This window comes from Spizellomyces punctatus, assembly GCF_000182565.1.
Source record: "Spizellomyces punctatus DAOM BR117 chromosome Unknown supercont1.6, whole genome shotgun sequence".
NCBI classification, from domain to species: domain Eukaryota; kingdom Fungi; phylum Chytridiomycota; class Chytridiomycetes; order Spizellomycetales; family Spizellomycetaceae; genus Spizellomyces; species Spizellomyces punctatus.
In genome coordinates, this window is record NW_015971542.1 from 435,576 (window position 1) to 461,092 (window position 25,517).

The 25,517-nt window shown below is 47.2% G+C and overlaps 11 protein-coding genes across 12 annotated transcripts; 5 read left to right on the plus strand and 6 right to left on the minus strand.

Moving 5' to 3' along the window:
- The first annotated feature begins 91 nt into the window (after positions 1-91).
- SPPG_03856 (uncharacterized protein) lies at positions 92-995 on the plus strand. The gene has a single exon (XM_016752103.1). It carries the CDS (start codon positions 145-147, stop codon positions 895-897), a length of 753 nt encoding a protein of 250 aa, XP_016608779.1. The 5' UTR covers positions 92-144; the 3' UTR covers positions 898-995.
- On the minus strand, positions 899-2,346 carry SPPG_03857 (uncharacterized protein). The gene is made up of 8 exons (XM_016752104.1): positions 2,199-2,346; positions 2,109-2,130; positions 1,948-1,961; positions 1,820-1,862; positions 1,674-1,737; positions 1,277-1,596; positions 1,103-1,214; positions 899-1,043 (listed from the first exon to the last, which is right to left on the minus strand). The coding sequence occupies exons 1-8, from the start codon at positions 2,226-2,228 to the stop codon at positions 980-982; spliced, it is 669 nt and encodes a 222-aa protein (XP_016608780.1). The 5' UTR covers positions 2,229-2,346; the 3' UTR covers positions 899-979.
- Positions 2,347-2,943: 597 nt separating this feature from the next.
- Positions 2,944-4,253, minus strand: SPPG_03858 (uncharacterized protein; the record flags this gene model as incomplete). Its single annotated transcript, XM_016752105.1, has 7 exons — positions 2,944-3,216; positions 3,279-3,363; positions 3,424-3,520; positions 3,599-3,706; positions 3,771-3,891; positions 3,945-4,011; positions 4,075-4,253. 7 exons carry the CDS (start codon positions 4,251-4,253, stop codon positions 3,070-3,072), a joined length of 804 nt encoding a protein of 267 aa, XP_016608781.1. The 3' UTR covers positions 2,944-3,069.
- Positions 4,254-5,833: 1,580 nt separating this feature from the next.
- SPPG_03859 (uncharacterized protein) lies at positions 5,834-8,037 on the minus strand. The gene has a single exon (XM_016752106.1). The coding sequence runs from the start codon at positions 7,752-7,754 to the stop codon at positions 5,961-5,963; it is 1,794 nt and encodes a 597-aa protein (XP_016608782.1). The 5' UTR covers positions 7,755-8,037; the 3' UTR covers positions 5,834-5,960.
- Positions 8,038-8,477: 440 nt separating this feature from the next.
- Positions 8,478-10,538, plus strand: SPPG_03860. 2 transcript variants are annotated; one of them, XM_016752107.1, is made up of 9 exons: positions 8,478-8,857; positions 8,924-8,990; positions 9,140-9,231; positions 9,300-9,377; positions 9,435-9,508; positions 9,584-9,695; positions 9,754-9,918; positions 9,992-10,015; positions 10,105-10,538. In XM_016752107.1, the coding sequence occupies exons 1-7, from the start codon at positions 8,576-8,578 to the stop codon at positions 9,880-9,882; spliced, it is 834 nt and encodes a 277-aa protein (XP_016608783.1). In that variant the 5' UTR covers positions 8,478-8,575; the 3' UTR covers positions 9,883-9,918; positions 9,992-10,015; positions 10,105-10,538. The 2 variants fall into 2 exon arrangements, with proteins under 2 accessions (XP_016608783.1, XP_016608784.1); XM_016752108.1 differs by having other exon boundaries at positions 9,754-10,538.
- SPPG_03861 (uncharacterized protein) lies at positions 9,955-12,818 on the minus strand. The gene is made up of 12 exons (XM_016752109.1): positions 12,745-12,818; positions 12,667-12,685; positions 12,485-12,604; positions 12,352-12,429; positions 12,216-12,280; positions 11,899-12,158; positions 11,682-11,833; positions 10,706-11,617; positions 10,389-10,639; positions 10,259-10,325; positions 10,122-10,191; positions 9,955-10,060 (listed from the first exon to the last, which is right to left on the minus strand). Exons 1-12 carry the CDS (start codon positions 12,757-12,759, stop codon positions 10,021-10,023), a joined length of 2,049 nt encoding a protein of 682 aa, XP_016608785.1. The 5' UTR covers positions 12,760-12,818; the 3' UTR covers positions 9,955-10,020.
- On the plus strand, positions 12,584-13,744 carry SPPG_03862 (uncharacterized protein). Its single transcript, XM_016752110.1, has 4 exons — positions 12,584-12,653; positions 12,716-13,099; positions 13,148-13,301; positions 13,361-13,744. The coding sequence occupies exons 2-4, from the start codon at positions 12,949-12,951 to the stop codon at positions 13,680-13,682; spliced, it is 627 nt and encodes a 208-aa protein (XP_016608786.1). The 5' UTR covers positions 12,584-12,653; positions 12,716-12,948; the 3' UTR covers positions 13,683-13,744.
- Positions 13,745-13,773: 29 nt separating this feature from the next.
- SPPG_03863 (uncharacterized protein) lies at positions 13,774-20,357 on the minus strand (the record flags this gene model as incomplete). The annotated part of the gene is made up of 9 exons (XM_016752111.1): positions 13,774-14,500; positions 14,573-15,484; positions 15,559-16,030; positions 16,101-18,561; positions 18,629-18,917; positions 18,972-19,130; positions 19,225-19,679; positions 19,751-20,148; positions 20,216-20,357. The coding sequence occupies 9 exons, from the start codon at positions 20,355-20,357 to the stop codon at positions 13,774-13,776; spliced, it is 6,015 nt and encodes a 2,004-aa protein (XP_016608787.1).
- Positions 20,358-20,796: 439 nt separating this feature from the next.
- SPPG_09153 (uncharacterized protein) lies at positions 20,797-21,392 on the plus strand. Its single transcript, XM_016757310.1, has 2 exons — positions 20,797-21,141; positions 21,206-21,392. The coding sequence occupies exons 1-2, from the start codon at positions 20,965-20,967 to the stop codon at positions 21,305-21,307; spliced, it is 279 nt and encodes a 92-aa protein (XP_016608788.1). The 5' UTR covers positions 20,797-20,964; the 3' UTR covers positions 21,308-21,392.
- A 7-nt stretch (positions 21,393-21,399) lies between these two features.
- Positions 21,400-23,658, plus strand: SPPG_03864 (uncharacterized protein; the record flags this gene model as incomplete). The annotated part of the gene is made up of 4 exons (XM_016752112.1): positions 21,400-21,423; positions 21,488-22,654; positions 22,722-22,967; positions 23,036-23,658. 4 exons carry the CDS (start codon positions 21,400-21,402, stop codon positions 23,447-23,449), a joined length of 1,851 nt encoding a protein of 616 aa, XP_016608789.1. The 3' UTR covers positions 23,450-23,658.
- On the minus strand, positions 23,442-25,483 carry SPPG_03865 (uncharacterized protein). The gene is made up of 6 exons (XM_016752113.1): positions 24,663-25,483; positions 24,418-24,600; positions 24,228-24,357; positions 24,062-24,153; positions 23,976-23,994; positions 23,442-23,905 (listed from the first exon to the last, which is right to left on the minus strand). The coding sequence occupies exons 1-6, from the start codon at positions 25,465-25,467 to the stop codon at positions 23,572-23,574; spliced, it is 1,563 nt and encodes a 520-aa protein (XP_016608790.1). The 5' UTR covers positions 25,468-25,483; the 3' UTR covers positions 23,442-23,571.
- Between the last annotated feature and the right edge of the window lie 34 nt (positions 25,484-25,517).

Here is a 25,517-nt window from a genome sequence, read left to right on the forward strand (position 1 = left end):
CTTGGAACCATCTGCATTAAACACATTTAAACCATAAAACCGTCTCTCGTCATCGTCCTCGTTAATGACAAATCCATCTGGGTTTGTAAACGCTCCAGCGTCTCTGGCAGTGCCTTTCGAGCAAGCGAGTGTCGGTCATCCACAATGTCCAGTGGAACTGCAAATCTTGTGCCCGCAGAACATGGAACACCACTATCCTGTCTCCCTCGCGAGATCTTTCTGCTCATATTAGATCACACTTCTGTACACGACCTTCTCCACATCCGCGCGGTTTGCCGCTCATGGTGGACGGACGCGTTGCATACCGCGGCCATCAAAATGAACGCTGCAAAAGCCGATGCGGCCACAATCTCCGACCGTATTTCGGCGCTGGTCTCCACTGACGGAGAGTGGTACGACGAGCCGCTTAAGCGTGCTAGTCTTGTTTGCAGCGGAGTAAGAATGGTTGGAGACGAAGAGGAGGTACAAGTAGACTATGACAATGCCGATGGGGATCCAAAGATCAGGGCGCCGCAGATCTCGAATGTGCGGTTTGTGTTTGGCCCAAAGAAGGGCCACTGGCCTGTATTGGGATATTTTGTCAATTCTGAAGGAAGGATTGAAATCTCAATCAATGGGAAATTGACCATCACATTTGAAAACTCAAGTTTTTTATCCGACTCTGTCGTTCAACGCGGGGATGGGTGGTGCATAGCTTGCACCTTGCGCGATCGACCTGACATTGAACCGGGTACTGAAAAAGCGGTAGGACTACCATCGTGGTGGACTGGGAGACGTTTTTGGGGCTTACCCAGCGAGGTTTATTACTGTGACATGCAAGTGGATGAGCTGGAAGTGAGTCTGGGCTGGATGCTCCGATTGACCAAACCACGAGATGGCAAACGATCTATAGAGTAACTTCAGTGGAAACAGAGTTTTTTTTTTCTTTGCAAAATTGCAACATAACAATATGTACATACAAATATTATCCCAATAATGATCAACTCTTAAACAGACTATTTCCAGAGGGATCCAATTTTAACTTTCGCTGCATGGAATTGTACCTAACCAAGAAAGATGGTTACGGAAATGATTTCACAACGTCATCACCTAGCGAGCTCACCAATCCTGCACGGCTTTCAAAGGGATAAACGTTGTGCTCCAATCCATCCCAAAAAGCGCATTACCGCCTAATGGCAAATTTCCAGCAAAACCGCTGCAATGATTGTAGAAATCTAAAGGATATTGTGTTAGCACACACATGCAGCGGGTAAGAAAAGCACGCAGCCGGTCCTACTTTCTAGAATCTTTGTTACTAGTTGGGCTGGATCTACACTTTTCATCAGGGCCCCCGACGTCGCGGATCCCGATGACGATGGTTGCAGTTGACTTACTTGAGCCAACACCACTTCGATTGGCTCAACCGATATTCCCAGCTGAGCGGGTATCGTAGCGGCCACACCCGGTGTCACGAGGGTATCATTCATCATCACATCAGATCCGCTAAATGCAGTTGACGCAACAGATTTGCTCCCTCCGAGTTTGAATATTGCGGAAGGCTTCTCGTTTGAAAGCATGCCGAGTAGTTGCCATTCAGGACTGCGATTTGGGACTGGCCTATCTTGGTTGTTCACGAGCAATGGTCATCGCACATGTAAAGGGGAATTAGAGAAATCGATGCGGGGAAGTATTACCATAAAAAATGCACCGTCGCCGCAAAGCCGGGAGGAAACGGTTGCACGCCTGTCATAAACACCACTGGAAACAGAGATACAGATACATCATAAAAGAGTAAGCAACACAATCGCACACTCCAAAGGACATGCTGTCTATTACCCACCAATGTGGTTGATTGTTTGGGGATCATCTAATTGGAAAACATACTGATTGGGATGAACATATGCCGGTGAGCATTCGATCCTCCGATATGACTTGGTCATTTGAGAAGAAATGTCTGGTATTTCTCACCTTTGTCGAGTCAACTTTTTAGATGTACGAGAAAACGTGAACGTTAGTAACGTATCTTCGGTAACGAGGTGCGTCCTGCACAATTCCCACAATCTTCCTTTCCAGCATTCTCACGGCTTAAGACCTGGTACATTAAACTCAATCGCACCCCTTGCACATACCTTGTTGCATGTTTGTTTGGACCTAGGGATCTCACGCGTTAGCAAAAACGATTTGCAAGCCCACCTAGTAGTTTTAGCAATCATACTAACCAACCGTCCAGCTGCAATGCACCCAAACATGGTCGTAGACCTTTGTAAGGAAGGAGACTAGGTAAGGGAAGGCTGAACGGGAGTGTCAAGATATGTCTTTAAGACGAGATGCGAATCCGCTGTTATTTCAACACAGCAGTGGTTGCTTCGAGAAACATCGATTGGGGCCAGGTCCCTGGATCGCCGGTTGGAACCTTATGCTTAGCCACGCGACCGTCCTCTGGATGAAGACATCACATTTAAGCGTAATCTTGCAAGTCATGCACACCACACCAGCGTAGATTGACTTACGAAGCCTGGAGACAATCAGCCGGGATAAGCAGACTGACTATCTAGGTCTACGTACACATGCAGGCCTGATTCCCGAACCTTTTTGGTCAGAGGATGTTTGTATACTAGTAAAGCACAATCATTGATAATACGAGTGGGGAGAAACAAAGACATTGCATACCTGTAATTGTAGCAGCATAGTTGTAGTAGCGTTAACAGGTCTGTGAATGCTTTACTCATCAGCTGGCCGCAATCCTTCATGCCGCAAGTGGACACGTTTCCAAGTCTATCTTTCATGATGATCCCATCGCAACAAGTGTGGGTCATTCAGTCGCTGAAATGCAACAAGTACTCGGCATTTCCTCATACACGATGATCTTAATGGCCCTCCTCCTACGTTATCTCGCGCATGAAGGCGCATTAATTAGCCACGCTCAAAAGTCGGGCGGCTGCAAGCTGATAAGAGAGGTCTACATGAATTGTACGTATTTGTTTATTGTCGGAAATCTAGTTGTAGCACCAATTTCAATAACGATTGTATACTATGATGGTATATAACCTATCGCGTGCAGCGAGTCGCACGCTAAGAGACCCGCTACACTCAACACATTGACGTGGTGTTAATAACATTCGTAGCGCTAGGTATGTCAGATGCTTTTCCGTGGTTCGAGCCACTCTTCTGAGAGCTTTTGTTTTTCTGGATGATCTGTGTTTTGACATCGTCATACATCAGAAGCGTATACTTGAGCTGTGAAAACATGTGCACAAGTTAGTGTTGATACATTTAACAGTCAGATTCACAATACATACCTTCAATGCATAGCACAATGTTTTAACAGAGACAAAGATACCAGGGGACGCGGTAAACATGGTAATGATGTAGATCAAATCCGTGCTATAGATTCAAACAGGGAGTTAGAATACTGTGAATTGCCAGAAGAGATGACCAACGTACCAGAGGAAGAACAAAACAGACAGCTTGCACTCATTAATGAAGCTGGTAAAGTCCCGAGCCCCGGTCGTTTTCATCAAGTTGTAAATAAGACGGATACCTATAAACCATGATGAGACGACGTCGGTCACGCCAACATGCAAATGAGACCGGTCAAAAAAGATTTTGTCAACCTTACCCATAAGCACCTCGAGGACAATATAATAGAATGCAGTGACGGGACCACTGACAGAAGTGACATCAGGAGAGATCTTTCCTTTGTACAATCCTTGGAATAAGCCCGTATCTATGGAAGATTGTCCAGGTTAGCTTTTGAGGGTAGATTGACATAAAAGAGATATGATGCATACCAACAGAAAGAACCGCGAATTCCAAGATGAGCAAAAATGGGAATGCAGGATCAAGGAAGAATGATCGATAGAATAGCATTTTCAATCGATCATAGTGGATCCATCCTGAAAGGTTTACCATCTGTATCGAGTTGTCAATAAGGGATATCATGAATTCACGCACTTGCAACCTACCAATATGTACGCAAAACCGTCGAAAAAGTTGAAGGCGACATCTTCAACGTAACCAAAGTTCCAAACTCTGAAACAACATGGGCATTGTTAGAAGCCCACTACGAATATACCTCGTCCAGACAAAAATTACCTCAAAAACATCCAGGCATGGAAGAACGTTCCCACATTTTGAACCGTCAAAAGATAGAATAGCGGTGTATTCCAACGCTTAAATGTCGTCATAATCCGACCTTGGTTTTCAAGGCATACTGCAATGACCACGCAGGTGATGCCGAAAACGTAATCGTTGAGCACTGGCGCATCCGACATTGTTGATACTAGGGTTGCAAAATAAACTACTGGAGGGCGTTTTGAGAGGCATTATGGAAACAGTCGACTTTTAAAGACGCTGGCGGATATGGTGGTTTCTTATTACATGAAAATTGTTTTTGCTATTGTTTTGCCTACGGATTCACGGCTCCGACCAAGGGCTCGCCTTCGATCTAACATTTGCTACTCTGGTGGCGATTCAAACCCGGCGAACATATTGTATTTTGAAAACAATGTCAAAACATCGTCAAAGCCGCCTTATATGAGATATCATCAGGATTTTGGTATCTTATAGATAATCCGGCCTCCAAGTAGCTCCCATGCCCATGAGGTCTGTTTATGTGATCGTCACCCTCGTTCCCCCAAGGTTTGTCCCTATTCAGAGCTGGACACTAAATATTTAAGCGAGGATGAATACTTTGGGGGTGGTCTCAGTAAGCATTATCAAACAAATGTGGGCTGTGGACAGTTGGACATTCTCGTAGAAATCTGGGCATCCTTAAGGGACAAAAGGTTGTAAATCGTCGATTAACATTGTACTAGAAAACCAATGAACGGTTGTTACAACGAGTATCAAAAAAGGGACGGTAACATGTTATTTAATTGTTACTTGATTTAGGGCAACCTTCCACAGGTAGGAAGATCCGCATTTTCAACCGGTGTTTTGATGGGGTTCCCGCAGCCAAAACATATCTCCATTGAATGGAGCAAACGAAAAAAAGGTAACATTGTTAACCATTGCGCGGCGTCTAATCTTGTTGCCTAAGGCCATTACCCTCAATTCGGTCCGCGGTAAAGAACAATAGCGGGATGGCCGTAAATAAACGATGTGTACATGGGGGCTAGAGAATTGGATGCATCCCAGCTGCGACCCGCAATCATTCACCGTATTGCTGCTGTCCTACCTTGTCGGGGTTATTGCAAAACGGAATGCGCTATCGACGAGATTAAAGGTCCGCAGTAAAACACATCTAAAACTGTTATGGCAAGGTTTTATAGGACCTGAAAATGGATTATCATATTTTCATACACAGCATGTGGATTTCATCAAAAATATCATAGAACGGAATACCTCTATGAGTTTTTAACTTGTCAAGTTAATCGGAACGGATCCTAAACTTCTGGGATTCTGGCGACAAGGCAGTTGAATTACTCTTCTCGTTTCGTTGCCTTATGCACCCACCCAATAATCAGTGATCAAAATCCGGTTAACGACCCTCATTTTCTTCCTGTAATGCAATTCTTACTACTCTGTCAATACAAGGACCCCAGAGATATCCTCCACACACTGAAACAGTACTGTGGCATAGCAGTTAACGGAGCGCTCCAGTATACTGAACACATCCTGAGAAGGTTCCCTCAAACCAACCATAGTTATATTCTTTCCTTGCCCAAGTGTCGAGTGTATTCAGCAGATTCTGGTGTCATATTTCACATTTACCGCAGGGTTGGGCCTTGTAATCTGGAGTTAGCAGATTATTGGCATTCTGATCTGGATGCCTCTTGTCACAAGTGATCCGGAATATATGAAACCAGTTGACAGGAGTCCTTCGATGGGCTCGCTAGTTTTCCGATTAAAACCGGTATGTTTGAGGATTTGATTTTATATTGACAGTTTCCAGCACATTGCAATATCTACAGCACTTTATCCGTCACGGTTGGTCAGGAAGAACACAACTACCACAAAATGACAACAAAATCACTACATTACGAATTCAGAGCGTCTCCAATGACTGCGGCCAGAACAAGTAAGCTGCCAATGCTACCAAGACTGGCTACAGCACCCGCTTCCAAAAATGCGGGAATTGATACCAAAGCACCAATGCCAATCCTTACCACAAAGGATGACCAATGTCGTTTTGATGATTTTCCAACATCCAAGAGACCGATCAGCGCCAAACATAGCATTACCACTCCCAATCCAATCGAGAACAATTGAACTTCAGTCCATGAGGATACATTCACTAGTCGTGAGCTTCCACCAGTCACAGGATTGACCGAAAACAATGACACCGCATACGGCATTGACTGATTCGCTGCAAACTTATTCGACAGGTCTTGGGCCGAACTGCTCAGATTTTGAGCGGCCTGAGCTCCCGAAACAAATGGCGGGTTTGGCGGTGGGTCGTAACTGAATGTTGGCTGCTCACGTATATACTCGTATACAAGTTTGAGCATTCCGTGCAACCCGTAAATTGCTATCATTAGAGACACATGGAGGGGGATGTGGAGGTACTCCCAAAAGAAAGAGCGAATGGGGGAAATGTCTCTTTTCATAGCTTCCGATTGTGCATCTCGTGAATGCCGGGGAATAATCCCAGACCGATTGATGGCTGTCGAGTCCAGCCAGATCCCCCTATGGGAACTGCACAGAAAATATAATCGTTCCATGGCATACAAAATGCAGAGACCTACAATAGCAGATATAAGACTTCGCGGATATAGTGAAATAGCCGTTAGGCTCGCGGGGACGTCGATATAAGGCCTCGTCTCAAAGATGCCGATAACCCCAGCCGCAATCAGTAACGATGTGCATAATCCGATTCTGCTTCGGTGAGAAGCTGTTTCAAACATAACTTCATCGTCGATAGATAGGTGATGCGTATTCACGGCGCCCGTTTCCATACGAGCTTCTGCAATCCCCAGAGCAATCAAGCAGGCTTGATCGAGGATCACAGCTAATCCCGATACAATGTCCCAAATTCTTCGATCTTGGTCCCCCAAACCCAAACTAACAGCCCACAAGATGCAAGGGGCAAGAACTGTGGCAGCTCTTACGGAAACTAACCACCAGCTTCTCGTAGCACACGGTTTTTCATATATTGCCGCGATAATGTGCGTGATTGTATGAGCCGCGCGACCAGCGATGATAAATACACAAAAGCCTCGCCATGTACCATTCACAATGTTGAAAACCCCTGGTGCGGTGAATGCAGCCCCGAAAAGTATACTGATACGGGCACCCGTGTAAATCGTATGGAGCATGTCATCACGGGCGAAATATCGATCGTGTTCGCAGATGAGAAGGATATAAGTTGTGTGCAGAGGCAAGAAGACGAGGATGAAGTGCAATAGGCCCAAAGATGTCCGGCCGTGCGACGCAAAGATCAGCAGCGTTCGATAGAGGCAAAGAACATAAAGAGCGTCAGTTATGATGGTCGTTGTCGGTGGTGGAACCGAGCTGAGAGGAGCACTGGGAGATATGATGCGGGCAAGCGGCGTAGCGCCATTTACACCCGGCCTACTTGCAATGCGCTGACGCAGGTGCAAGTATGAAGTAGAGTCGCTGATACCGGAGGGGCTGATTTTACGACCGGTGTGACGACCAATTCGGGAATTGGGCCGTGCGTCCGAATTATGGACGAAATTGGTGGGTGGACGTTGATCCGATCCTGGAAACCTCTCATTTTCGTCAAGGAGAGCGGTGCGGTAAATACCACCAGCAATATTTGCAGTGTTGCATTGGAGACCTTGTTCGGTTTCTGGGCAAAGTGGTGACATCTTTATACTGAGAAAGTATCCTGGAAAGGAACTCTCACCACTCTCTCCTGGTTACAGCTTTTCGCAACCTCCAATTGAAGGTATTTCGTTTTTAACAATTCGACGATGCGTACTCGCGCCTTCGAAATGTTTGGTGACCCTCAAGGATTTGTTCCACCCAGAAAGCGACGTTCTGATATACCGAGTAGATCTGTGAAGGACACTGGCGTAGGATCGACAATTGCAGGTAACCCACATAAATGCCTTTCTACATCAAAATCGCCTCTGCATTACAAGGATGTCCATGTTGGACATGGAACAGGCAGTGCCAACCTCTTTGTTAAGGTTACTATTTGAATTTAGAAATTCCATAGCGCTCTTGGGTTTATTCTATAAAGCTGGGGCCCGGCCTGGTCTATTTACAGCGATGACCCCAGTCGGGCCAACATCAAAACTCGATCCACAGCTAACTGATCTTATATCTCTCTGAACACAGGGTCATATCGTCATCATTGCATGGGGCCTACAAACATGTCACTTTCCAAGGTTATTGCAAGTGTTCAGCGCAGGCGGGTGGTGTGAGCACCTCATAACTACCCGGCCAGTACTGTGTGAACCCCAATAATATGGCGATATTGAGAAAATGACTGAAAGCGAATATGAGCACTTATTTATACTAAATAGATGGCAACCATCCGCCTGATAGCCATAAAACCTGGACTTGTTTTGAGCACAAAGATACTGGCTAAAGGACAAGCAGGGAGGACTGATCGAGTTTCCATTCAGATCGCGTTCTGGGTTTCTGGTGATCTCCACTCAGTGTCATTGACCATTCTGGCAACATGGCAAACACAACAACAGACGGACCAGGCGGCATAACAGTAACAGCATACCCACTGCCACCGTCCTATTTTAAGCTGTATACGGATGCAAATGTATCAAGGTTCCCAGAATACCAAGCACACAAAGGAGACAAAGAGCCGCCCCAATCACTGAGCGCATCACCTGGCGTTGAAAACCTTAACCAAGAAGACCCACCATCACTTCCCAACGTTGAGTCTCCATTTCTACATCCCCCGATTCCTCTTGAGGGACCGTATCAGGCATTTGGGGCGACATACAGTGTGAGGGAAATATTCCATTATTGTTTGTTTAATGTTGAGTTCTTACCACAACCGTATTGGCTGTAGACAGATGATGCCCTAAAACCTCTCAGTGAAGACGGTGTGAAGCAATTATATCCTGATGGGCCAATAGGTGGGTATTGAGACTTGGCATCCTCCTGCAGGCTCCGAGCGCATCCGCAACGATCCATGTGGAAACCCTGATGTATAAAATGATCCTGAGATGCGGTTTAGAGTACATGGCTCTTCGCTCACATTGATTCTCTGTTCTCGTTCTTGCAGATTGGAAGTCAGTGATGAAAAATCTCGTTCGAACCCTTGTCCTCAATCTTACAGAGCTTGCCCAAGTGATGGCAGTCAGAGGTCCTCTCCAGGTACACACGACAACCAATATATCCTGTGGACTTTACCGCTGAGCCAAACCTTCAATAACTGTCCATAGAGCGGGTACAAACTTGAGCAGATCGACCAAATCATGGCCAACATCCACCACCTCATAAACCAGTACCGGTCGCACCAGGTGCGTTTGTCTTGCGGATTGGTCATTCTCACTCGAGATTACTTACACGTTGGACAGGTACGCGACACAGTGCGTCTTATGCTGGAAAAGCAAATCAATCGGAGAAGGGAAATGGCCCAGCAAATAAGAAGGTGCGCATAGTCTTGGTCGGCCTGAAGCTCAGAAAGGAACGGGAGTGGGGGTTAACTATGTATGTTAAATACCAGATGCTGCAATGAAATGCGGGAAGAACTTCAGCAAGCAAAAAAAGAGGTTCTGAATCCGAATTTAGGGGATGCCATGACTGTCGATGGCGAAGAGGACAATCACATGGGAACAGTGCGTTGTTCGGAGAGTGCATTTTTGCTTTGTCTTGTGTCTCACATCTCATGGACAGGACCAAATTAACGTATCAGACAACGACAACCTTTTTGAGGCTCTACGTTTACTGCAACCAAGGGATCCTCTCCAGCGGTATAATGAAACTCAGCAACGCCTCGCCGCCCTTGCTGATTCTATAGAATGAGACACCCACGACGAGTGCTTGGACCATTATCTTCCTGTAAGAAGGCTAAAGATATCCTCAAAGGAGATCGTCGCGTTTTTTACATATGTGAATCTATTGTATATACAAGAAGCTTGAGATTATCATTGTACAGGTGAGCTACCGGCCAGTTGTCGCTCTTCGCTCATAAAAGTGAGGTCTATAATGATAATAAGGTTACTACCTGTCCATCGTATGGCAAAGTGAACTGGGCTACTTACGCCAACTCTGTCAACCAGTCCGGCTCAATCACCGTCAAATCTCGCATAAATGATTTAGTTGTTTCAACAACTGACAAGATGAAAACTTTAGCGTGGGAAACGAAAGCCTGGATCAAGGCCGTTCACTAGCACCTTACCCTCATGGTAAACAACCCACTCAGGCGACCTTCGGAATAGAACCGAATTAGGATGGATATGGAGTACCTTTGAATTTCGCCAAGTTCAGTTCTCGACATATCACATTAGTGTCACAGGAGGTACACGTACCTCGTTATGGAGTACCGTGCCATACGTTCCATCCGGCTTCAGTCGCGCAGCGTGAGAGAAATAGCCACTAACGATGCATTTCCTCAATATATCAATGTCTCCTTTACATGACTCAAAAGGCATTCCAAATCGGCCAAGATATCGGCGGAGTTGTTGGCGGATGGATACAACGCGTAGCAGGGTTTTATGGTTTAGAAAATGGTTATAGCACCATTTGGCACTCTTGTTATTCTTCAGGAACGCATTGTAGACTGAGGAGAAGGAATGTGCTTGTGTGAGCGAGCATCACAAAACTCTGACCCCGGACCAGGCATTACCATTCAGATATGTTATGTGATCCCCTTCCTCAACTGCAAATTTACGCTTTTCATCCTCCGCCTCACGTCTCTGTCCAGACGGAGAGATAAACACATTCTGAACAGAGAGCATTGCCGCAATGGTGAGGATTTCATCAGCACACTTCATGGAGAGCGAATTCATCAGCATGGCGGCGAGTAAGGGATCAACCGGGAACTCGGCCAGATGGACGCCAAACGGCATTGTCAAGCGACCGTAATCATCTAGCGCCTTTAGAGAATACAGCAGCTCCAATGCCTTTGTCATATTGCTGACTGGCGGGGGGGAGAGAAAGTCGAAGTAAAGAACATTTTCGATACCGAGTGCTTTAAGCTGGAGCACAACCGTTGCAAGGTTGCTGCGTTGCATTTCTGGTACATTGTTGTCGGGAAGCGCGTCAAACGCTTTCTCAGTATATAATCGGAAAGCTTTCCCAGGCCGTGTTCTTCCCGCTCTTCCAGCTCGCTGCTGGGCCGATGCCTTCGATATATGAGATACTATCAAACTCTCCATGTCGGTCCTCGGATTATATGCCCGAAGCTTCACAAATCCTGCATCCACTACGTATACAATTCCTTGAATAGTGATTGAAGCTTCCGCGATATTTGTCGCAACCACGACCTTCCTTGTACCCCGAGGCGCTGGTTCGAAAACCTTCAGTTGCTCATCAAAAGTCAGTCCGCCATAGATCGGTAAGGCCGAAAGGCGCATGGACGATCGTTCGTACAATATGGCACGTTCGGTTATAAGAGATACGGCAGTGTCTATTTCCTCTCTTCCAGTTAGAAATAGAAGAATATCGCCTGGAGGTTCCTTTTCGTGTATTTTCATCACAGTTTCGACTGACGCAGTTATGTAATCGTTACAAGGTTGTTCCAAATAAAGAATATCGACTGAACAACGTCGCTCGATTAGCGATTTGAACGAAACTCCATGCGGTTAGGGACCAAAAACTACCTGGAAACATTCGACCTTCCAAGGACATTATGACCGCCGTGTCCTTTGACTTGTCATTTGAGGTATTTGAATTGAAGAAGTTATAAAAGGCTTCTGCATCGAGGGTCGCCGAAGATATTATGACTCGTAAGTCCGGTCTCTTCTTGAGAATCCTATTCCCCGAGAGGCCTGTCAGATTTTTGCACCGAACAAATGTTGTTGCAGAACAGTTAAATACTTTTTCAGAACGCCGACCAAGATATCTGTGTGAAGAGTTCTCTCATGTGCCTCATCAATCATAATTGCGCTATAGCGTGTCAACAAAGGATCCAGAAGTGTCTCGCGAAATAGCATGCCGTCCGTCATGTATTTAATGCGAGTAAGAGTTGAATCACTACAGTCGTCAAATCGAATGGTATAGCCGACTTCCTGTCCCAGTTGAACCCCCATTTCTTCGGCAACTCTGGCGGCCACGGATGTTGCTGCCACTCTTCGCGGCTAAGGAATATTTTAGTTTTGCGATTAACCAGAGGAGGGCAGATTGACTCGCCACACCTGAGTGCAAGCAACAACATGTCCATTTGCGGTCCATCCAGCCTCATGAAGATACTGTGGAAGCTCTACAAACGGATTTGCGCGAATTTCCTTAGCTGATCTATCTTGCCTTATCCGTTTCGAGGCATAAACCTACGTGTTGTTTTGCCGGAACCCGTCTGACCGACAATGACGACCACTTGGTAATTTTCAAGAAGATAAAGTATATGATTGCCTAACAGCACACCGTGAGGAGAGGAGAATGGTCTCGAAAAAGCATTTCAACTTACGATTCTTATAAATCGGGAGCCGCAACCGTTGTTGGCTAATGGCCAATCCTTCGTTAGCGTTGTACTGTGCAACTACGCTCTCGTCTGTTTCCCTTTCTGTTTCTCTGTCGATACTGCTTCCTATACAGGCGTGAGGACCATTCTACGAAAATCCCCAGTACGAGACAAAGTACGAAAATTACCTGGTGCGACAGTTCCTGGCTATAACAATTCTGAATCGTTACTTACAAGCTCAAAATCCGTAAAAATACGTTTGTTACCTTCCAGAAAGCCATCCCGACAGCAATCCAAGCGAAACCGTGCAACGAATCGATTTTCTAAAGGCAGATCAGCACTTCACTTCAGTTTTCGAAGCTGCCAGCTCATGACTCATTCTGTCATTTAACCCAGTTTGGGTCCGTGTTAGCACAGTCAAGATCAGTGAGACCTGACCTTCATTTGCATTCTACTGCCCTCGATGCTCCATGTTAACCACTTGGACGGAAAAGGAGAAGCAACTCCTCGCCCATTGCATCCTTCAACATCCCGGATGGACAGATCAATCGCTGTCGGAGGACATTGGTAGCAAGAATGTCGTAGAAGTTTCACTGTTTCTGGAAGAACTAAAGAAAACAGGTATGTAATGCATTCGACCTTGCCGGACTTTGTGCTCACATCACAAAGTTCCCCACCTGGTACACCCCAAAGATGTGTCTCGAGATGAAATACGAAAGGAATGTAATGGCGACTGTGAAGTTCCTCTCAACCTTACTCCTGAACAAGAAATGGAATACCTGTCGTTTTTCAATCTACCCGGGTTGTTGCGAATAAGCCACGAGTAAGCCTTGTGACTTTTTGTACAAGAAGCCTATCTATTCTCATACAGTTACGGCCAAGTGTTTATCTAAAGGATCCAAACACATCGATGCAACGTTCCGCTGTCTTCAGTCTGTATTTGTCACTCCGGACCTGGCTAACTCGTATAATCAGGACATCAGTGGCACTGGCGGTTGAGAGGCGCCGGCAGGGTATACAACTCTATGGACATAGGTCATTGCAGAAAAAAGGGGAGAGCGCCCTAGAGATTACATCGAAGGATGTTATCAACGCTTTGACACTCCTGGAGCCAGGATGTTTACCAGAAAGCGTAAACGAAGAGCTACCAGAGGGCCAAGGGTGCCTCGATGCGGATCATGATGCACAGCAGGCCATTGTATAAACATTGTATAATTCACCAAAACTTTTCGAAATACCAAAAAAGACTCGGATTTAACCGTTATATGCTGCCACATTACTTTGGCTATTATTGGCTACGTGAAGGTTTCATCATCTGTTAACCCAGTTCCTCCTTGTCTCGTCTTGTCCTCTACGCCTTCCGTTGCCGATGACGGTATTTCCGTACTTTCGCCGCTGAATGAATCTGCCCGTAGATCATTCACCTCTGCCTGTTCCCCTTCAGCAGCATTCTCGTTCGCGCTTGCACCAATATTAGGAGGCACAGCGGGACTTCCTGTCTCCTCTCTGCTTATCATCCACCCACCCTCATGAGTGCTCACTTCGCCCTCGCCCATATCGATAGGTGCATCACATGTCGCCAGATCTGGTAGTCCAGAGTCTATGGGAGCCGAATCAATCCCTCCGCCCTCAGAGACTAGATCATCGCCGCCGCCTGCTACAAGGTTTCGCTGGCTCCCCCTGGGGCTGACGGGAATGCTGTGTATTCCTTCGGTACTTCCAGCTACGGAACTCCGACTGGCCGTTGCACTCAGGGCCTCCCGTTCAGTCATGATACCAAACGTTGTTCCGGTGCGTATGAGTAAAGAGTGCAGCACGAGTCTTACATCCGGTGTAACGTCTTGTATGAGCAAGTTGACGACTTCCCCATAGAACAATGGCATTTGGCGTCGGAACTGATCTTCGTCAAAATCTACTAGAGCATTAAGAATGGTCACAACCACTGGACGCCAGGCGTTCACGTTCCGACGTTTCGATTCTGGGTCGAGAGAGTTGTAGTGCATTAGGATGTCGTGGCTGAGTCTGTTGGCGCCAGCACATAATGTAAGTCATAGTAGAAAATGGAGACGTGAAAACAGTGCATTCGTCACTTACGGCACAAGTCGCTTTTCAATTTCTCCTCTCATGCCCCGTCTTTCAGCACTGACATCCAAATACATTTTGATGAGCACGCCGAGATAACTGGATACACTACTCGTCTCTTGTTTCAACAAATTTGGGAGTTGCCTCATAAAACCCATTCGATACAAGGCCATCCTCAAATCCATATCTCCATTGAAAGCCCTCGCAAATCGATAACTTCGCTCCAAGCAGTCGATGAGGGTAAAGAGGTTTTTTGAACTCAAGCTTTGGTATACGGCGTCTTCTGGACCGGAAGTGAGGACTTCCTGTAGCGTTTGGATCACAAGCAGATGTAGCACACATTTTACAATAATCTGCTGGAATTCACTCCTTTGTGGGCGCGGTCGTCGTGGGCGGGTATCGATAACAAGTCCACTTCCGTCTGGAGTTTGTATGATTGGCGTGCTTTCTTCGCCGCCGGCAGGGCCATCCCCAGAGTCATTAGGGTCGAAGAACAACGCATGCGGCGTTGTGACTTCAAACAAATGCACAAACATCGTGCAAACCTTTTCCCAAACTGCATCGTCCAGCTTTTGCACATTGCCTTCGATGAATTGCTGTAGACATGTGCTTCCAATCCTCGCTAAGGTTTCATTTTCTTGGGTCATGCAGACCGTCAAGAGTTCTAATACTCCATCGATCTGGAAATTAAGGGTATCGAAGTAATGACCGAACAGATCGATAAACTGTCGCAGAGCTTGGATAAGAGTGGTAGAAAGCCACACGGACATGTCCTCTCTATTTGCAAATTTTGTATGCTCCTGCCGGGATAATCGAAGGTCGTCGAAAATGGGAAACAGAACTCCTTTTGATATAACCTCCCAGAAATCTCGTGAAAAGGAAGCACCATATTGTTTTAGCGTATCGAATAGATAATTTAGGGCTCTGCATTTCATGAGTATAAAAAGAATATCAGCCGCATGGTTCCACCGGTACCTACATGTCACGGAAACGCGTACCTGGTTCTAACTTCTAGATCGCAGGTCATTATCACCTCATACAGTCCGAACAAAATTGGGAACCAAAATCTGAAGCTTGGGTCATCTTCGGGAGCAACACCACCTCCCACTGGAATACCTGCAGGTTTGATGGGGCCAGCAGTCCCTGGTGTTGCCGATCCTGGGGTAGACGCCAAGAGACTTTGCTGTATAGACTCGGTCAGATTTTCATTTGAGCGCAACACGGCCATGCTGCTGACAGCATTGATAAGCAACTTGGAGCCTTGTTGCGTTTTCGACAGCTCGTAAATACGAGGAATAGACTGGCGGAGTATTTCGACCGACTGGAGACTCGTACGGCCAAATTTACGATTCTTGCAAAATTCTACAAGGCAAGAGACAGAGTCTGGAAAAGTCTGGTTTGCTACCACGCTCTCAAAATTGTTCTTGAATATGCCCTTCACGATATCAAAGGCGAGTAGAACAATGGGCTCTGAGACATCCGTTAACGATTAGTGAACAACTCGTGCCCCTCAATTGGCAACAGATCGCTCAATACGTACCATGTGTTTCTCGAGCAGCCCTTATGAACGCCCCAAACATCGCTTTCCAACCACTTTTGATGCTTTTGCTTTTAGCTTGAATCATCTGCTGGAGACATGCCAACACCATATCCTTGATCTTAACATCGCTGTTATTACCCAAAACATGCTCAAAGGGCCGCAAGAAGTCCTTCTGGAACTTGAAATTCGGCAATTCTTCTAATTCCAAGAACTTCATTGCCAGCTGTCGTAGTTTGTCAAGCGCAAAAAAGCCAACGTTGCTATTAGGGTGGCAGCCAACTTGGTTGAAGTGATCACCCAGGATGGCCCAAATATTGGACCATTCCACACGAATACGCTTCATGTTGTAGTAGGAAATTTCCACTAGTCGTTGTAGGCAGTACATGCGAGGGTGCTCGCGATCCGACGAAAACGTGATCTCATCCCAGGAAACTTCGCAGAGTGCGCGTACGAACGCAACAATGGCATACCCAGATAGCTTGACACTAGATGTGAAGATTCGATCCACCATTACTGTCATACCCTGAGAACCTGCCTCTGCTGCTGCTTCTTGCAAGAATCCTGTTCGCGTTATCGCATTAGATGATTCTCGGCGCTGAAGGCGATCTGTGGATGCTCTGGGTCGCGCCGCATCACTCTCATTCCCACTACCCACCACTTGCAGCCTCTCCAGCTGACTGACGCATAGGACCACATCCTTCCAATTCTCTCCCAGAAAATTTCCCTCCGTAAAAGCAATCTCTAACAGCGACTTGGTAGCCTCGAAGTTCTTCGCCCTCATTTCTTGCATGTTGCCCAACATTGTGAACTTGCTGAGGGTCGAGATGAACGCCTTCTTCTCCAAATCCATATCAAATAAGCACGATATGTGGGTCGCGTGTTTAAACCCTTCCAACGCGACGATGATAGTCTCAACATCTTCGCTTTCTTGAAGCGGCCCGCTGATACCGGTCAAAATGCTCATCCAGATTATCTGGAACATCGCTTTAACATGTTCGTAATGACTAGCAACGAAGAAACCACCCGCAGGAGCTGCTTCCTTGCTAGCCCCTCCGGGAATAGTCGCCGTGCGCTTACTTTTCCCCTTCAGCATAGTATTAAAGATGGCTTCAGTCTTCAAGGCCATCGTTTCGCTAGCTAGGGCAAAGTGTGCAACTTCCTTTTTATTGCTGCCGCTTCCACTGACTCCAGGTTTATCATTTGGCCCACCCGGACTCACTCCCGGAACAACCGGCTGCTCATCTTTCATCACGATTTCGTTTTGCGATATTTCATCAAAGATGGCTTCCAGAAATTCTTGCGCTAGATCTTGCCCGTTGTCAATTCCACGATTATTCTTGAGGAAATCTGCCTTCGTCATCCGTTTTTTTACTTGAGCATTATGCTGATCAGTATTTAGCATAATTACGGAGTAGGCGAGAACGTAAGCAGTGTCAGCGCTGCTGAAGTTTTGGGGATTTCCTTTCACATAGCGTTCTGCAAACTTCAGCATAAAACGATCTATCTTCTGCGCTTCACCGGGGAGTCTGAAACATTGCAAAAAGAGCCGGAGTGCATCTGTAAACGTCATTCCGGAAAACTCCATCTCGTCTACAAACGCGTGCATGATTGCAATATTTTCCTCTTCTCCTTCGCCGAGGAATTCGCCAATCATCGATTTGTTCAAACCATCCGTATGCAATAAAAACCTGGCAATATCCCGGGGAGTTCGTGACGCTATACAACCAGAGTCGAGCAAATACTGCATTCCCTTCTTTGGCTTGAAGTTAAATCTTTTGATGCCTTCGCTGAGAACTTGCTTGCGATGCTTGAGCGTTTCAAACGCTGTCGGGTCATCTTCTATTTTGCGTCCGGGTTGTTGTCCAGTTCCTTTCTTTCCTTCTTCGTCCGTCACCAACCCTAGCTTTACCGAAGCCTCCGCTTCTTCACTCTTTCTTCCTCCTTTTTCTTCCTCAGCAGGGGCACCAGCGGCAGGCGCTCTCGCATTGCACCAAGCGACGAGCGGGCGTAGGACACCCCTCACCATCAGTTCCAGCCCACGCTTTTTAAGTTCCCCATAGTCCCCAGTTGATGAATACAGCTCCCGCACTTGCTCTTTTGTGAAATTGGTAAGATTGGCAGTTGTTATCGCCGGTGGCATTGTATTTCCCCGCTGCGATTGTTGTTGTTGCTGCTGCGCTGGCCCAGTGGCAGGGACGGTTGTGCTTGTCTCGTGATGTTGCGTCATGACTTTGGCCAGCGCATTGACCAGACGTTCCCAAATGTTCTCACGCGCCCCCGCTTCTACATCGCAGTCGTAGTTGAGATAAATTTCTACAAGGACCCGTCCTCCATCGGCCTGTGGATCGGACAGTATTCGCTGAAGAGCCTTCAACAAAGACGTGCGCTGGTGAAATGTTATGGATGATCTGGCTTCCACAATCGGGATAATTATTTCCGTGAAGATCACTGACAGTTCTTTCTGTTATAAATTACATCTGTAAGCGACTGGGCAGAAGCGACGTTCTCTTCCTGTAAAGGCCACTTACTTTCAACACGCTCCGAAGACCGATCAGCACTTTACCAAATATTTCCATGGATATGTCAAACACCTGTGGTACAACGCTGACTGCGTTCCGACTTAGGCTTAAGCACAGGTACTGCTTGACGGCATGAACAAACAACACTGCATTTGAATCAGCTTTTGTCTGAGTCCCCGGCGAGAATAGAACAGGGGCTGGAGTGAAGAAGATGTACATGTGTGAACCGAGAATAGTATAAACCAGATGCAGTGATAAGAGCTTTGATCGCATGGCGTGAGATTTGAGATCGGTTGCTCTGTACGACAGTTAGTTCCTACTGTGAACGCACTGAATATGTTGCCAAACCTACCCCTCTGGTGCTGGTATTGGCTTCATGCTGAGCTTGCAAAGCGCTCGAAAAACGAGATACGCATCCTTGATATACTGTTCTGCAGCAGAGCCTTTAACCTTTTTTGAGGATTCGTTCAGAATGTCCTGAGAGCGGCGCTCTTCGTCAAGTCCCGTAGAGCTGCTGAAACGCCCGCAGTATCGCCATCGTAGCTCCTGAGGAATTTCATGTGTCAGCGTGTGGCGATGTCCAGAAATGAAAGTGAAGTACTTACATGCTGTCGACGCTAGCGCTTCCCCTCATACCGGAACTTGCTACAGATGCGCGATCATCGTCTACGCTGGCCACCCCACCAGATGCCCTTGAAGGGGACTCATCACCTTTACTTCCCCCATCCTCCATTGCAGGACTTTCGCTCTCCGTCGGCGATGCATCTTGTTCCGTAGAATCAGCACTGGCGCCTTGTGTCGGTATCTGCTCCACTTTCCCATCAGGCGCTGCAGTGGAACTTCGACTTCGGGTCTTATCATCATCAGCTTTGGGGATGTCCTTCGGCACTCGGCCGAAGACAGCCTGAACCATCTGCGTTAGAGTGGCCTGGGCCACTATTTGGGTATTGGCCGATTTTGAGAGGAGAAAGATGTTGTAAGTCGTTCTGACCGCTTTCAAAAGTACGCCTCCGTGGATAGCCGCAGTCGGATCAGCATTAGAAACAGCGGCTAAAAGGGCCTATTGATAAATGATCCCATCAATAACCTGCGTGGATCCACATGCATAACTTCAATGAGCCTCTAGCACACCTTCACAATCTGCAGCTGCACCTTCTCATCGGTATTTTCTCCCCCACCAAAGGTATCGCATATGGTGTCCACAACTAGAGCAACCATAGAGCCGCCCCCTTCAGCATTGCTTTCCATGCTGCTCCGATCGTCGTCTCCGGAAAGCCGATTTGATCCGGGTTCCTTTCGCGGAACGTCCATATCAAAATCTGCTACAGATCCTCCAACAGCGGCATCACCCTCAAGGAGAGCATCATGTCGGCCCCAATAATTGTATGTGAACAGTTTTCCCAGGCAGTCAATGGCGATTGTCGCAAGGGTGGCCTGTCTTGAGCGACAAGCTATTTGAAAAGGGGCGAAAATTGTTTGTATTGTCTGAGCATCCATAGCAGGGTGACTACTGGGTGATTCAAGCGCCTCTAAAAGGACACAAGAACTGCTTAGTGCTCCAGAGTCGAATTTGCCTATGTTGCATCGGAGCCTCACCTAAAGCGGACTTTGATGCATCTCTGAGATTATTCAGCTTCTTTGCCTCCTTCGCACTTTGCATTTGCTCTAATGCTAGCTTGATAAATACATCGCTCGAGCCCTGCTGCAGATTTGGAGCCGGTGAGTTGCTGCCGGACATTGACGGTCTAGTGGCCGTTGGAGCTGACTGCGTTGGTTCTGGACTGTTCTTCCCAGAACTGTTAGATCCAAAAAAATTATTGAACATCGTGGAATGGGTATGCTGGAGTTTGATGCTCCTCTAGTGTGGGAAAAACAATGTCGGAAAGCTTGTCGAAGGGACGGCTACTTCTAAGATTTAGGCAATATATGTTCTTGGTGCAATAGGAGCTATCTACCACGGTCCTCGCAGGTGTCCGTCATTCCACCTCGCAGCCGTTACCGCGCTTATAATTTAGGAAGAGCAGGTAAACGCGGAGGCTCTCCAATACTGGAGGTCCAGAATAGTTGCAATGGGAGGGATGTCCCGCCGCTTGCTTAGTCAGCGATGCTGACTGGTTGTTGCCATAGATATCTGGTAAGGTTGGGGCTTCAGGGACGTTCTACTTGAAATCCTTCCCGTGCTTTTGTACAAGATGAACACTCACTTGCGTAATGGTGGCGGCGCAATGGAGGCACGGCCGAGGGGACTGATTATTGGACTATAAAAGCAGGCGGGTTTTGCAGTACCAGCTGCAGTCATAGCTTGAACCCAGCTGCACCTACGCGCAGATATCAACGCAAACACCATGAGCCAAAAAAGCATGCGAGCATTCGAAGAACCCGCTCCAGCAAGAGCACATGGAGTCCCGCAAGATCATGATCCGCCACGACTTTCCACTCAGGGAATTGAACGAGACCCCAAAGTGGCCGCTTTGGCTGAGCTGGGACGTGGCCCACCCGCTGCGGAAGCAGCAAAGCACCATGTAGGTGACACTTGTACTTGGTCTTGGTGAGCATTCTCTGATGATGAATTTCCAAACATATCAGGCTCATGAACACGACCAAGTTCGTGACCACAAGTTACAACCCAACTCGAGCCACGATAACAAGGAAGCTCGTTTCCACCAGAATCGTCACCGTGTTCGTTAGACATTTGTAGTGGATTGCTGTATTGATCACACCACATTTATAGTGATTGTCAATAAAGAATATGGAAAAGACCAGATGTTATTGCTTTAGTAATGTCAGGCATCCTCGCATCCGATGTCGGTCACGTGTTCGCTTACCGCACAGATATCTTCCTGCAAGTCTGCTCACCGTTCTTTACAGCGGGCCCTTCCGAGGGCGATCGCATGGAAGGCGCAAAACCTCGGTACTGCCGTCTCCCGTAATTTGATTACCATGGAGATCCGGCAGATTCTCCTCCGACTTCTCTCCCGCCTTTGCCGACCGTTTGTCGCATGGCGGGCGCTCTTAGTTCTGGTTGTAGTTGGCCCCGTTGCCCTCCTACACTTTCGACTTTCGACACCTTCGCCTCATGTCAGCCGAGGAAAGCCGGTCCGATCGGAAGTGGTGAGACGATGGACGTCCTGGGACGTTGGATCTGGTGATCCACATTACAAAGAGTGTCCCGCAAATTGGGAGAAACATCCTGAGATCCAGGATCTGCGAAAGTTGATACCGCATGGGCGGAAGGGGGCTTTGGTAATACCATGGGTGGATACCAACCTAATGGTTGTCAAACCTGCAAAGACGATATGTGGGTGGTTGGTGATCAAAGGCGAAAAGAGTCATGACATAGTTGGAAAACGTTACTCAGCTTCCGAAGGGGATTTCTTCCCGCCACTCCCTCCGTTTCCGGTGGATGGGGTCACTATCACCGCCTTTGGAAAGCAAAACGGGTTTGAAGTGCCGATTTCGGTGTCAGATTCATTTGCTCGATATCCTGACAATGTAGAAGAATTCAGGATTTACGATGTAATAATTGCTTTGCGCGACCCGGATGTTTATAGATTGGAGGTGTTGCTTGAATATAGCGATTTAATCAATGCGGATGAGTCTCCACAGACTTCCGAGACTCAGGCACACCTTCCCGTTGTTGTTAATCACGATGGAAAGCCTACCTTGTTCTCCATCCATGTGCAGGGAAAACCCCTATCGCGCTCCACGTATCTTGGGCTTCCGCACTGTCAATCGTCAGACCACCCTGGGAGATGGGTGAATTCGTCTCTTCTCTCAAAGTCCCCTATCGCAAATTCCTGGATGTCCGATGAAGATGAGACTCATGAAGACTTGACCGAACCGCTACAGACCTACGACGCGCGTGTATGGGTTCCATTCGAATGTAGATACAGAAGATGGTCATACAGAGCGTTTCGCGACAAATGTTTGGGGAAGTGGTATGGGTTGAGCCATTGGTGGGGAGATGGAAATGTTAGAAGGGCTCTGAAGGCATTGACAACAGCAGGGGCCTGGTGCAAAGAGTGGTACGATGAGGTATGCTGCGCATTGAGCATTTTTAGGGAGGCCAGATATTTTAACAGTAAATTATGACATGTCATAGAGCACATCAGAGTGTCAGTGCGACGACCGGACGCTTGTCACTCCTCACATCGGTGATAGTGCGTCAGGATGGTCCGTCGTGCCCAAGGTAGCAGGTAGCACTAACGCCACGATTATGTACGCATCTCTGGCTTCTTTCACTGCGGACACCATTGATTGGCAGGACTTGATGAATATAAATAAGATGAAGGAACAACTAAGGCCACAGATAGCACTGGGGATGACTCGGATTGAGGCAACACCATCGGTATGCTGCCGGCCGCTAAAAACAAGTTCTCAGAAGGCGGTGTTTGCTGATGTCTATCCTTTCGTTAGGTCGTCATTGTTGGACTGCCGACCCTGGACACGACTACATCAACTTTATCCTCTGTGCATTCCACTCTCTCGTCGCTCACGCATGCCCTTCGCGCAACTTATGCCGCGCATGGCGTTCCTATTGTCCTTCGCACCCCACAGTATGCATCCTCACCCTCCACCCGTCTCCGCACAAAGCTCCTTTCGCAATTCTTCGCCAAATCCATAACTGCCGTCTTAAGTCCATTTACCTCGGTTTATATCTGGGATGTGCACCATCTGGGAGATTTTGCAACTCAATCAGCAAAACGCAGGCTGGCGAAGTGTGACCTCGGTCACGCGTCTCGCGACATGGTGGAGTGGGAGAATCTGATATTGGAAAATGTCCTGTGTAATAAGTTGCTAATGCAAGAGAAAAAAGTGGAGCGGGTATAATGCAGGGCCGAATTTTGTCACAAACATGACCCCTTGAATGGGATAACTCAACCTTAGAATTTTTACTGAATGATACCCTGGAAGAGTGCACGTATATACGGAATAAATTAGTTATATCTAAGCTAGTCGTCACCACCAAATGCGAAGGAGAACCCCCGGCCCTCCGCTCCTATATTTATCCCCTCATCGCTCTTCATTATTCTATCCCAAAAAGATTCTCGCTTTTCTAGTCGGTTCACTATCTTAGCGTTCTCCTGGATATCATCCTTCGCTTCAATATCATAGATCAGTCCTGGATTAATATGGTTGAGTGCTTCGGTAAATCGTTCGTACAGTTCTGTTCCATAACAGCTGCCCGAAACTTGATCTCTACGATATTTGAGAAATCGCAAGACCGAAGGCAGGTTTGAGGTTGCGACAAAGTTCTGAGTGAGTGCAATCGATGGTTCGAGATTCCTTCGCAAGCAAAGAACAGAAACGTTTTAGCGGCATATTACACTCGCCGCACTGCGTACTCGCAACCTACATGACACAATGCCACCAACCTATTAAATATCAGGCATGTCAGATCAAACTATCTTCAAAACACGAAAGCGAGAGAGAACTGCATACCACAAGGTACAAACACCATTTCCCCTGCTCTACAAACACATTCAACTGGTTTCACCGGGCTGTTCTTGGTCTCCATGTAAAAATTCAGGAACCTGACGATGCAAAGTTCGGAGATACGAGTTATTATCGAAGCTTTATAAGCAAAGACCCACGAGACCAAACCAACCACTCCGACAAAGACAAGGGGGTGGTCACTTCGCTCCCATCTGGGCTTGGAAAGACACCCGGTGGGACGACTTCAGGTGGGTACATCACCCACTTTTTAGCGCCAGTTATGACGGCGTTCCAGGCGCTGGCTACATAGACAAAGAAATGAGGAATCGCAAATGGCGAAAATCCTACTCAGAGGTAGTTACTTGAATTGGGGTCCACATGGAAGGTAGAACCACTCCGAGCAGGGCCGATAATCAACCATTGGTAATCTGGTCGTTGGTCACCCAAGACGCTGAAAAAATCCTCCTTAAAGTATAATGGCACATGGTAATCCTCGGCTAGTGTGGTATTCTCTGCAAACTTCTTGTCAAAAAGGTAGAGGGGGGCTGATAGTATGAAAATGCAATGATCAGTGAAGGGATCTGGCATTTCACCGACGTTTCCATACCCTCTTCGTTACACTGTTCTGCGTAAGTCACATAATCACGAAACGGTATATCGACCGATTCCGCTCGGAATATCTTGTCCCCGCAATGTTCCAACAAATACTCAGTAGACCATTTCCCATAGGCTGGCCACTTGGTAACGACATCAGTGATAATGACAGGTCTATTTGGTGTGCCGTACTCCTTCATGAAAGTCTCATAAGTAAGATCCGACCGACGGTCAATGTTGTCCGTCTCTACTCCACAGAGTTCCCTTAACGGAGCCGATGCACAGCGAAAAGACGTAAATAATAAGTCTGAATAGAAACCGTCAACTTGGATAGGCTGGTCGCGGACAAAGGTTCGTTTCCTTTCGGCACATATTTTCTTTTTTAAAGTCTCTCGCCAATTGTACGCGAACGTACCCCATCCACCTTGTCCATAGAGCCGAACCGTCAGAGCCCGCCACAAGTCCTCGTGATAGGCAAAGCAGTACAGGGCCTTGCTACATTGCGCCAACCTGCAAAGTTCGGCGGGTTGCAGACGGGATAGAAGGTCCAGGACGAGTTCGTCAGACAGAGCAGCTGCATAACCTAAACCGGCTGACCGACATTCTCTTATGCCACGGGACGAGTCGAACAGGAAGTTTCCTAGAGGCTTAATACCCTGGGGGTGCTGCACCGTAAGAAGGTGCTTGCTTGACGGCGTATGTGCAATGGTGCGAGGGCGTTTTGATCGAGATGCTCCATTCAAGCTAGCTGGTGCAGATGCAATGGCTTGTTTGCGTTTTCGTGAAGCATCTTCAAATGGCGCCAACGATGCTGTCATGTCTAGGTGGAAATTGGTGATCTCCAGGTTTTCTTCTTACAAACGCTTTC

Excerpts from the sequence above, each read along its gene's own strand:
- SPPG_03856 (XM_016752103.1), top strand. The coding sequence starts at position 145 with ATGTCCAGTGGAACTGCAAATCTTGTGCCCGCAGAACATGGAACACCA.
- SPPG_03857 (XM_016752104.1), bottom strand. The coding sequence starts at position 2,228 with ATGTTTGGGTGCATTGCAGCTGGACGGTTG. Across the intron at positions 2,131-2,198 it reads GCATTGCAGCTGGACGGTTG|GTCCAAACAAACATGCAACA; the intron begins GTTAGTATGATT and ends TGAGATCCCTAG. Across the intron at positions 1,738-1,819 it reads CCAAACAATCAACCACATTG|TGGTGTTTATGACAGGCGTG; the intron begins GTGGGTAATAGA and ends CTCTGTTTCCAG.
- SPPG_03859 (XM_016752106.1), bottom strand. The coding sequence starts at position 7,754 with ATGTCACCACTTTGCCCAGAAACCGAACAAGGTCTCCAATGCAACACT.
- SPPG_03860 (XM_016752108.1), top strand. The coding sequence starts at position 8,576 with ATGGCAAACACAACAACAGACGGACCAGGCGGCATAACAGTAACAGCA. Across the intron at positions 9,509-9,583 it reads ATGGCCCAGCAAATAAGAAG|ATGCTGCAATGAAATGCGGG; the intron begins GTGCGCATAGTC and ends GTTAAATACCAG. Across the intron at positions 9,696-9,753 it reads AGGACAATCACATGGGAACA|GACCAAATTAACGTATCAGA; the intron begins GTGCGTTGTTCG and ends TCTCATGGACAG.
- SPPG_03861 (XM_016752109.1), bottom strand. Across the intron at positions 12,430-12,484 it reads GCTCCCGATTTATAAGAATC|GCAATCATATACTTTATCTT; the intron begins GTAAGTTGAAAT and ends GTGTGCTGTTAG. Across the intron at positions 11,834-11,898 it reads TTGGTCGGCGTTCTGAAAAA|GATTCTCAAGAAGAGACCGG; the intron begins GTATTTAACTGT and ends CTCGGGGAATAG.
- SPPG_03862 (XM_016752110.1), top strand. The coding sequence starts at position 12,949 with ATGTTAACCACTTGGACGGAAAAGGAGAAGCAACTCCTCGCCCATTGC. Across the intron at positions 13,100-13,147 it reads GGAAGAACTAAAGAAAACAG|TTCCCCACCTGGTACACCCC; the intron begins GTATGTAATGCA and ends CACATCACAAAG. Across the intron at positions 13,302-13,360 it reads TTGTTGCGAATAAGCCACGA|TGTTTATCTAAAGGATCCAA; the intron begins GTAAGCCTTGTG and ends GTTACGGCCAAG.
- SPPG_09153 (XM_016757310.1), top strand. The coding sequence starts at position 20,965 with ATGAGCCAAAAAAGCATGCGAGCATTCGAAGAACCCGCTCCAGCAAGA. Across the intron at positions 21,142-21,205 it reads CGGAAGCAGCAAAGCACCAT|GCTCATGAACACGACCAAGT; the intron begins GTAGGTGACACT and ends CAAACATATCAG.
- SPPG_03865 (XM_016752113.1), bottom strand. The coding sequence starts at position 25,467 with ATGACAGCATCGTTGGCGCCATTTGAAGATGCTTCACGAAAACGCAAA. Across the intron at positions 24,601-24,662 it reads AGAACAGTGTAACGAAGAGG|CCCCCCTCTACCTTTTTGAC; the intron begins GTATGGAAACGT and ends TCATACTATCAG. Across the intron at positions 24,154-24,227 it reads CCCTTGTCTTTGTCGGAGTG|GTTCCTGAATTTTTACATGG; the intron begins GTTGGTTTGGTC and ends TTGCATCGTCAG.